The 10,301-nt window shown below is 46.9% G+C and overlaps 1 protein-coding gene across 1 annotated transcript; it reads left to right on the top strand.

Moving 5' to 3' along the window:
* Positions 1 to 7,022: 7,022 nt before the first annotated feature.
* On the top strand, positions 7,023 to 9,141 carry LOC125538139. Its single transcript, XM_048701439.1, has 2 exons — positions 7,023 to 8,693; positions 8,775 to 9,141. The coding sequence occupies exons 1-2, from the start codon at positions 8,205 to 8,207 to the stop codon at positions 8,895 to 8,897; spliced, it is 612 nt and encodes a 203-aa protein (XP_048557396.1). The 5' UTR covers positions 7,023 to 8,204; the 3' UTR covers positions 8,898 to 9,141.
* Positions 9,142 to 10,301: the final 1,160 nt, after the last annotated feature.

The following is a 10,301-nucleotide window of genomic DNA, read 5'->3' as shown; positions in this document are numbered from 1 at the left end:
CCCACAGAAGTTTGCTAGCTGAGTTGCCCTTGAACGAGTGAGTGGACCAGGTGCATTGATGCTGTCAAGTATTCTATCAATCTGCCCTTCCTTTGCAACACGAGGATGTATAGGGCGAAGACTTTGCTCTTGCTGATCTGCGTTGTTGTTTGGAGGAATGTCTTCATGCTGAGCATTGTCTTCATGTTGATCAGGTGCTGAGATGATGAGTTCTTCTTCAGGATGAGCTTCAGAAGGCATAATCTCTCCAGTTCCCATAAGCTTGATTGATTCACTAGCTGGGACTTCATCTAGCACATTTGGCAGTTGCTCTCTTTGTGAACCATTTGTTTCATCAAACCGTACATCCACTGTTTCGACCACTTTGTGATGGAAGAGATTGAAGACTCTGTAGGAGTGTGAATCCTTTCCATATCCAAGCATAAAGCCCTCATGTGCTTTTGGTGCAAACTTTGAGGTGTGATGTGGGTCCTTAATCCAGCACTTTGCGCCAAATACTCTGAAGTAACTGACATTTGGCTTCTTGCCAGTTAGGAGTTCATAAGATGTCTTGTTCAAAAGCTTGTGAAGATAAACACGATTGATTGTATGGCATGCAGTATCAATGGCTTCAGTCCAGAATTTTCTTGGAGTCTTGTATTCATCTAGCATTGTTCTGGCCATTTCAATGAGTGTTCTGTTCTTGCGTTCGACGACGCCATTCTGCTGTGGCGTGTATGGAGCTGAGAATTCATGTGTGATGCCCAAGGTATCCAGATATGTATCAAGGCCAGTGTTCTTGAATTCAGTGCCATTGTCACTTCTGATGTGCTTTATCTTGGCGCCAAAATTGTTCATAACTCGATTTGCGAAGCGTCTGAAGACATCCTGCACTTCAGTCTTGAAAAGGATTATGTGCACCCAAGTATATCTAGAATAATCATCAACAATGACGAAGCCATAGAGGCAAGCAGTAGTAGTAAAAGTTGAGTAGTGAGTGGGACCGAAAAGATCCATGTGGAGCAGTTCGAAGGGTTGTGTAGTAGTCATGATTGTCTTCGAAGGGTGTTTTGCCCTTGTCATCTTCCCTGCTTCACAGGCACCGCATAAATGATCTTTCTTGAACTTGACGCCCTCGATGCCTATGACGTGCTTTTTCTTCGCAAGGGTGTGGAGGTTCCTCATGCCAGCATGCCCAAGCCTTCGATGCCAAAGCCAGCATTCTGAAGCTTTTGCAAGAAGACATACTGCAAGTTGTGGTCCTGCTGAGAAATCTACCACGTACAAATCACCTTTCCGATACCCTTCAAACACTAGAGATTTGTCAGATTCCATTAGCACCAGGCAACGATATTTTCCAAACATTACAATCATATTCAAATCGCAAAGCATTGAGACAGACATTAAGTTGAAGCCAAGGGATTCAACAAGCATGACTTTATCCATGTGTTGATCCTTTGAGATTGCAACTCTACCTAGACCCAATACCTTACTTTTACCAGTGTCAGCAAATGTGATGTGGCTCTTGTCGGATGGACGTAAAGTTGAGTCCATAAGAAGGCTTCTTCTGCCAGTCATATGATTTGTACACCCACTGTCAATAATCCATTCTGAAGACTTTGAAGTCGCTGGTGTCGTACCCTACAGTGCAGTTAGGGGGATAGGCTTCACGAAGAGAATTGTGAAGCATAAACATATGACGAACCAGTGGGTTATGAAAACTTAGATCCAGATTAGGACTAATAGGGAGAGTAGCATGCGATTCAGGAGCAAAGTACATAATGATGCCATTCGGGCATTTTATCTTGCGCCCTACAAGATTTTTAAGGTCCCCAGCAATAGCATCAGAAGATTTTGTTTTTCTGCTGGAGACCTTTCCCTGCAGAAGAGAGTTAAGCTTTCTTAACCACCCACATCTTCAAGGGTGGCTTAGAAGCAATAAGTCTAAGTGCAGCATCTGAGAATTTTGACTTTGAAGCCTTAGCAAATAGTCTAGCAGGTGGACAATAATACTCATAGGAATAAGCAGAATAAATTTTGGTCATATGAACACGATTCGATGAACCGCTCTCATATTCATATGCCTGAGTATAGTTTCCCTGCAAAATATTTGCGTTAGTGCAACTCAGGTGAGTCCTCTGTTTGTATGAAGCCTTTGGACCATATGAAGCCTTTGGTCTGAGGTTTGTCTTCTTTAAGTGAGGTGTCATGAAGACATTCACAGGAAGATTTTCCAGACATGTGTTCGGAACCCAGATCTTCTTCAAAGGCGGTCCATTCCTGCAGTTAGTACCAATGTACCTGGCAAATACTTCACCATTCTGACTCTTAAACAGTTTGTAGTTTGCATCAAAGGATTCATCAATGATAATGGGGTTAGCACAAGTGAAGCCAGATAAATTGGATGGATCTGCTAAGGATTCCTTTGCAGCAACCCATGTGGTTTTGGGGTACTGCTCAGGTTTCCAGTAAGAGCCATCTGCATTAATTTTCCTCACGAACCCAACACCCTCTTTCCTAGGGTTTCGGTTCAGAATCTGCTTCTTAAGGACATCACATAGTGTCTGATGCCCTTTTAGACTTTTGTACATCCCTGTTTCAAGCAATGTCTTCAATCTAGCATTCTCATCAGCAATAGCAGTGGTATCCTCAGCAGAGGGGTTAGTTACCACGTCAACAGTTGAAGATATTGCAACAGCAGTAGCAGTGGAACATTCAGCAACAGAATTAGCATTATCACGCTCAATGCATTTAAGACATGGTGGTTCAAATCCTTCCTGAGCGAAACTGATCTGTTCGGCTCGAAGTGACTCATTTTCCTTTTGAAGATCTTCATGATCCGCTCTCAACTTCTCAAGATCTTGCTTCTTTTGAAGATAATCATAGGAAAGCTTTTCATGAGTAGTTGAGAGAGTCTCAAGACGATCTTCAAGTTCCTGATACTTAACGTGAAGATTTTTTATGTCTTCAATTAAGGATTCAGAACGAGTCATTTCAGCACCCAACAGATCATCACTTCTGTCTAACAGTTTTTGAATATGTTCCATAGCTCTCTGTTGTTCAGTTGCAATTTTAGCAAGTGTTTTGTAGCTAGGTTTTGAATCACATTCAGAGTCATCGTCACTAGATGTTTCATAGCGAGTAGTGCGTGTGTTTACCTTGGCACCGCGTGCCATGAAGCAGTAGGTAGGAGTGGAGTCGTTCTTGTCATTTGCATCGGTGTCGGTGATGCAGTCATTGTCTTCAGTGTTGAAGATGGACTTGGCGACGTATGCTGTAGCCAGACTCGCAATGCCAGAATCAGACTCCTCCTCAGACTCCACCTCTGCCTCCTCAGATGCGGATTCCTCCTCTGAATCCATCTCCTTTCCAACAAACGCACGTGCCTTGCCAGATGAGCTCTTCTTGTGTGATGAAGACTTTGATGAAGACCTGGAAGAAGACTTTGAGTATTTCTTCTTCTTCTTGTCGTCAGAATCATATTCCTTGCTCTTCTTCTTCCTTCTGTTCTCATTGTACCACTGTGGACACTCAGAGATGAAGTGTCTAGTTTTCTTGCACTTGTGACATGTTTTCTTCTTGTAGTCATGAGCAGAAGCTTCATCATTCCTTGAGCTTGATCGTGAAGATTTTCTGAAGCCTTTCTTCTTGGTGAATTTTTGGAACTTCTTCACTAGCATTGCAAGTTCTCTTCCAATGTCTTCAGGATCATCAGAACTGCAGTCAGATTCTTCTTCAGATGAGGAGACAGCTTTTGCCTTCAAGGCGCGAGTTCGCCCATAGTTTGGACCGTAGATATCTCTTTTCTCAGAAAGCTGAAACTCGTGTGTGTTGAGCCTCTCAAGTATGTCAGACGGATCGAGTGTCTTGAAATCAGGACGTTCTTGAATCATCAGGGCCAGGATATCAAACGAACTATCAAGTGATCTCAGCAGCGTTTTGACGATTTCATGTTTGGTGATTTCAGTGGCGCCGAGGGCTTGAAGCTCATTTGTGATGTCAGTGAGTCTATCAAATGTGTGTTGGACATTCTCATTGTCATTTTGCTTGAAGCGGTTGAAGAGATTGCAAAGGACACTGATTCGTTGATCTATCTAGGTTGAGATGCCTTCATTGACCTTGGAGAGCCAGTCCCAGACCAGTTTGGATGTCTTTAAGGCACTCACACGGCCATACTGTCCTTTGGTCAGATGACCACAGATGATGTTCTTGGCAGTAGAGTCCAGTTGAATGAATTTCTTGACATCAGCAGCAGTGACACCTTCTCTAGCCTTGGGAACGCCGTTCTCGACGACATACCATAGATCGACGTCAATGGCTTCAAGATGCATGCGCATCTTATTCTTCCAGTACGGATATTCAGTTCCATCGAAGACGGGGCATGCAGCGGAGACTTTGATTATCCCTGCAGTCGACATAGCTAAAACTCCAGGTGGTTAAACCGAATCACACAGAACAAGGGAGCACCTTGCTCTGATACCAATTGAAAGTGCGTTATATCGACTAGAGGGGGGGTGAATAGGCGATTTTTATGAAAGTCTTCAAAACTTGGGAGTTATGAAGACAAACAGTGAAGATTATGCTTATTACTATGCAGCGGAAGTTAGATTACACTAGGCCAGCCATGGTCATGTATTCAATAGAGTGAAAGCACAGTGACAAACAGCTTCAGTGTAATAAGGATCAAGTAGGAAGAAGTTATGAAGCCAAACAGATCATGCATTCACGTTGTGAAGACAAATGATAAAGCAAGCACGCAATGACTTCACAATGAGTAACAGCAAGAGAAGGAAGTGAAGATGAAACCAGTGACACGTTGAAGACAATGATTTGTTGGACCAGTTCCAGTTGCTGTGACAACTGTACGTCTGGTTGGAGCGGCTAGGTATTTAAACCAAAGGACACACAGTCCCGGACACCCAGTCCTGAACACGCAGCTCAGGACACCCAGTCCTCACCGTTTTCTCCTTGAGCTAAGGTCACACAGACCTTGCCCAATCACTCTGGTAAGTCTTCAAGGTAGACTCCCAAACCTTCACAGACTTCGTTCACCGGCAATCCACAATTTCTCTTGGATGCTCAGAACGCGACGCCTAACCGTCTGGAGGATGCACAGTCCTCAAGTGTAATAAGTCTTCAGATCACTCAGACACGAAGACTTAAGTGATGCCCAATTTACTCTGGCTCTGGGTGGTTAGGGCTTTTCTCCTCGCTAGGAATTTTCTCTCAAAGGCTTCAAGGTGGGTTGCTCTAAAACGACAAAAGCCGTGCACTGAAATCTGAGCAGCCAACCGTTTATGGTTGTGGGGGTGGGCTATTTATAGCCACTTGGCAACCCGACCTGATTTGTCCGAAATGACCCTGGGTCACTAAGGAACTGACATGTGTCTCAACGGTCAGATTTCGAACTCTCATGGCAACTTTACTTGGGCTACAAGCAAAGCCGACTTGTCCGGCTCTGGACAAGATTCGCTCTCATTGTCTTCACTCGAAGACATAGGTTTTTGATTTAGGCATCACTTCAGTCATTCTGACTGGTTCTCCTGGACCCCACTTAACAGTACGGTGGTTCCTATGACTCAACAAGAATAAAAAGAACTACGAAGGATCTAAGTCTTCGAGTTCCATAGGCTTCATAACGTGTCTTCTGTTGTCATAGTCTTCAATGTGAATATCTTCATATACCACCTTTGTCTTCAATGTTTTCATACATTTTTAGGGGTCATCTCTGGTAGTAAAACCGAATCAATGAGGGACTTCTACCTGTGTTTTCCTGCAATTCTCACAAACACATTAGTCCCTCAACTAGGTTTGCCGTCAATACTCCAAAACCAATTAGGGGTGGCACTAGATGCACTTACAATACTGCCGGTTTACAGTGCCATATGGAGTAAGGGGTAATATCCCAAAACTTTGAGCACATCGCTCTAAGTACATAAAATCATCATACACTAGCGACTTAAAGTCCAAGACCAGGCTGGGTTAATAAACGTCGGATAGATTCATATATGGACCATAAGGCAACATAGCCCTCGTCAGTTTTCAACCATGTATTAACATGTCACAAGAGATGAATATCAAAAAATGTTCAAATCAACAGCAAATCAAAAAACAAGGCTTCCACAGGCTGCCAAGCCTTCAAATCAAGTGATTTTCAAGAGCCGCACATCCACTGAGTTAAACCTTCGTTCAACCTTGTAAGCCGGGCCTCACATGACCAATCGCCGTTTTAACTTTGACAAATTCAGGGTCTGTATAAGATTGACTGTCAAGAGTACGGCGAGTCATTTCAGGATTATCTGGGCGAAGTGGCAGACTTAAAAAGGAAAGATAACCTGGATTTTAAGGTGAATACACCTGGCTTCCAAGCCTACTACAAGGGTTAACAAAGCTCTTTCCCATTTAACAAAGAGCCCCCAAGTAATATTTCATTCCACGCATACAACCCAGATCAAATAGGGTAGTCACAGCTATGCTCAGTGAGCAGGAAGCCCCCAAGTATTTTGTAATCATGGCGTACAAGCCGGATCAAGAGGGTAGTCACAACAATGCTCAGTGAGCAGGAAGCCCCCAAGTGATCAATAATATGATAAGCCAATAAGGCAGGATAACCCATGTTTGAACCGCGCATCATGGCAGCAAGTTCTCTTTGGCAACCTTTAATTTTTCTGAGAACTCTAACTTGTGAGAGATGGATTCTTTGGAACCGGAATTTTAAAACCGGATATTGAGAGACAGATTTCCCTTGAGCCGGATTTTAAATCGGATATTGAAAGCTTCAAAGCTTTGCGAGGAAACATATTTCCCTTGAGCCAGATTTTAAACCGGAGTTCTTCATTTTGAGCCGGAAATTTTCTGACGGCCTTCAAATTTTCATCAATATGGTAGTAGCCTCCGGGACTGGGTTAATTTTCCCTCCAATGACCCAAAGTTTTTGAATTCACTAAAACAGGCCAATTTTGCCGAGTCATGTCATTGTAGCCCCCGGGTCTTAAGACAACCCGAGGAGTTGTTTTAAGAATCTCCATATTTGACCATGATATAAACCGGTATGAGTCATTCAACAACTCAATGATATAACAGTCCTTGACATATTAGGCCAGAAATTATCCACCGCGGAGTTGATGATCACCACGGTGAAGCTGAAATCAATTACGACCGAGTCGGCCGTGAGAGCAAATAGATGAACCGGCCGCGGTGTTGTAAGCCAGCGCGAACGATCGAGGCAATTGCAGGCGCGGTAAGCCGCACGGACGGGCGAATCAACCACGTCATATTGATGTAAATTGGGCCATGAAAATGGCAGTTTGCACATATCATCGAGCATCATGGCATGGTCAAATGCTAGCGCATCATAATGGTGGTGCGAGCTATACATCCATGACACGACCATCGCTCTTGCAATGAATAATTATCCTGCATAAACAATATTGCAGATCAAGACAAAGAAAAACTGTTCTCCGACAAGAAACAACATGCGGTAATAAAACAAACATGGATGAATATCACATGATATATCTTAACGCCTGATGACTTTCGCGTGCTTCCATAAACAGTGAGCCCTTGTCCTGTTTTACTCAGACAAAAGACGACCCGTGCGTACTTCCGCCGGAATGTCTCTTAGATGCAACACAACAAGCTTGTATCTAGCAGCTCGAGTCCAAAGAGCAGGTTGATTCAGATCGGGCAAGAACTCCATAACACAAGTGCTCAGGCCTGTTTGGCGACGGTAGAAGCGGGCGGCTCGAGGTGGAGACGAGGCCGGTGAAGCACAGGCGGCTCGAGGTAAGGGCGAGTCCAGTGATACGTAGGCGGCTTGCAGCCGGCGGCTCTCACCACGGCGTGGGGTGGCTCAGGGCCTCGTCGGCGGATAAACGGAGCAGCTCCAAGGCGGGGCGGCTCACCCACGGCGTATCATCTGTGGACAAGGCCCTCGTCGAGCTCGGAAGAACCCGGACGGGGCGAATTGCTAGAGGAGTTGGCGGGCCGACAACAGCAGCTCATCGGCGGAGACCAGCAAGCCCGAGGGCGAGGTCGACTTGGTGGCATGACGCAGCTCGGTGACTTGGAGGCAAGCCCCTGGTCATAGTGGCGGCAGCTCCAGCAGGGGCGGCTCAGGCAGAGTCGGTTTGATGCCGGCTTGAGGCGCGGCGGCGCAGGTGAGGCGCGGGCTGCGAGGGCGGCTCAAAGCGAGGCCAAGCAGTGGTTGCGGCGCGAGGCGAGCCATGGCGCAGAGGCGGGGCGATTCGAGCGAGGAAGAAGTCAGCCCGGCGGCCTATGGCACGACCAGCAAGGGTAACTCTCTGCAGAGGCTCAACGGGACGGCAACTCACAGGGTGAGGCAGCACGAGGCCGAGATGACGGTGGGCGACGCGAGTCCTGGTTCGAGGCCGCTGCAGCTCAGAGTAGAGGCGGATACCGGCCACCAAGATGGCGGCGGGGCACCGGCAAAGGGAGGCCGGCCATACGGCGGCCGCAGGGGCGGTCCGGTCCGCTCGAGTCAAGGCGGCGGCCCTTGGCACAGCCGTGGCCGCAGCGTCTTGAGGCGGCTGCGGCGGCTCAACGGGGTCCATCTCATGGCGGCTTGGAACAAGCCAAACAGAGGAGCAGCCCATAGGCAGCCCACGGTAGGGGCGGCTCACAGCAGCAAGATGAGGCCACAGCCACGACGGGTCAAAAGGCCGGTGAAGCAGCGGAGGCAAGTCCGCGGCGAGGTGAGGGCGGTTCATAGCAGGTAGAGTAGGCTTGTGTCACGGCTCACTCGAGGCGACTCAGGTCAGCAGTCGTTTCAGCAGGAGGTGGTGATGGCACAACGGGCGGCTCAGCGGAAGAACAACGCGAGGCCATGGCGGCTTGGAAGTGGACAGCGCAGGCGGCCGGCTCGGAAGCGAAGTTGGGTGATCCGATTGAACTTGTGAAACCGCAGCGGAGGACTCCGAGTCCGTGCTCACCACCAATGCAAGGTCGAAAAACGGCTCGGAAACGTCATTCGCTCATCACCGAATCGTCCTCCGAGTCATCGTTGGTTTGACTTTTCCTTCTCGTCCTGATGGATCAATGGATGGATCACTTTTTCTTTTCCTTGATAGGCACGAGCTAGACCCATGTAGTATCTTTTCCTTACATATTTCTTTGAATAAATCTCTTGGTAGATTCCTTGTATGCGTGTAGCAACCAGAATTGACAACAGAAAACCCGATTTGGCGTCAGGTAATGGTCTTCAGCGAGTTTCTGTTGATCCTAGCAAAAACGCATAGGCCAGGAACGATGGTGATGTCAAGTCCCCGGGCCGTACGGAAATAACCTCTACATGATTTTTTAACTAAACATACGCGAACGCTGTTCCGCCGCCTCAGGGCGTTCCTCGGCAGTCGGTTTCGCCGACATGCTATTGTTTGAAAAATCGATCTAGGTTTCGATTGGATCGCGTGCCGATCGTGTCAACTCAACAATTTTGCAGCGATGCACCCGACGTAACCTTAATCTCTTGAACTTTTCTTTGTCCAATTGATCGTGAGCTTCTCGATTCCTAAGAGAGATCTTTCCAAGAACTCAACACCATCGTGCGCAGATCCCATGGTGGGTGTCAAATGACGTGCAATTGTCACGGCAGATGTCTTTCGTGTCAGGACTTAGTTGTGAGGCCAACGCATCCATTTAGTAGCTTGAAGGGGTTGGCCAGAATTGAGAGACGCAAGGTTTTACCCAGGTTCGGCCCCTTACGGTGGAGGTAAAAGCCTACATCCTGCTTCATTCATATTGATGATGATGAACATGATTACAAGGTGCTCTATCTCGAGAGCTATAGACTTGTTTGTCTAACCCTAATGTGTCCAACTCGTGGAACCTCCCCTTCTTGGGGTGCCCTGTCCCTCCTTATATAAGTTGGAGGGGCGGGTTACATGTGGTGTCCTAGTAGGAAAAGGACTACCCTATTACCAGTGGAATCTTAGTCTTGCTCCCTTTGTAAGACAATATTCCTTATGCCTTAAACCGGCCCACCATAACATGAGTCAGCCTTCCATGAGCTGCCTTCTAGGCCACTGGGTCTTGTCACTCCTCTGACCCGCCTGCCGGGTCATCAATGAACCACCAACTCTGGGCGGGTTACTAGTAAGTCGTCGGGTCAGGGCAGGTCACGAGTGAGTCGCCAAGTCCGGCCGGGTCATACATCCGGCCGGGTTACACCACGGGGTATATCCCCGACACCGTCTGATATTGATTTTCTATGATGTACAAAACATGGAAAAATAGGAACTGACACTTGACACTATGTCAATAGGTTAGTACCAAAAATGATATAAAATAACTATAAAATGATT

Source organism: Triticum urartu, chromosome 2 (genome assembly GCF_003073215.2).
Source record: "Triticum urartu cultivar G1812 chromosome 2, Tu2.1, whole genome shotgun sequence".
Classification (NCBI taxonomy): Eukaryota; Viridiplantae; Streptophyta; class Magnoliopsida; order Poales; family Poaceae; genus Triticum; species Triticum urartu.
The sequence above is the reverse complement of the archived record's forward strand: the minus strand, read 5'-3'. Positions and strand labels throughout refer to the sequence as shown.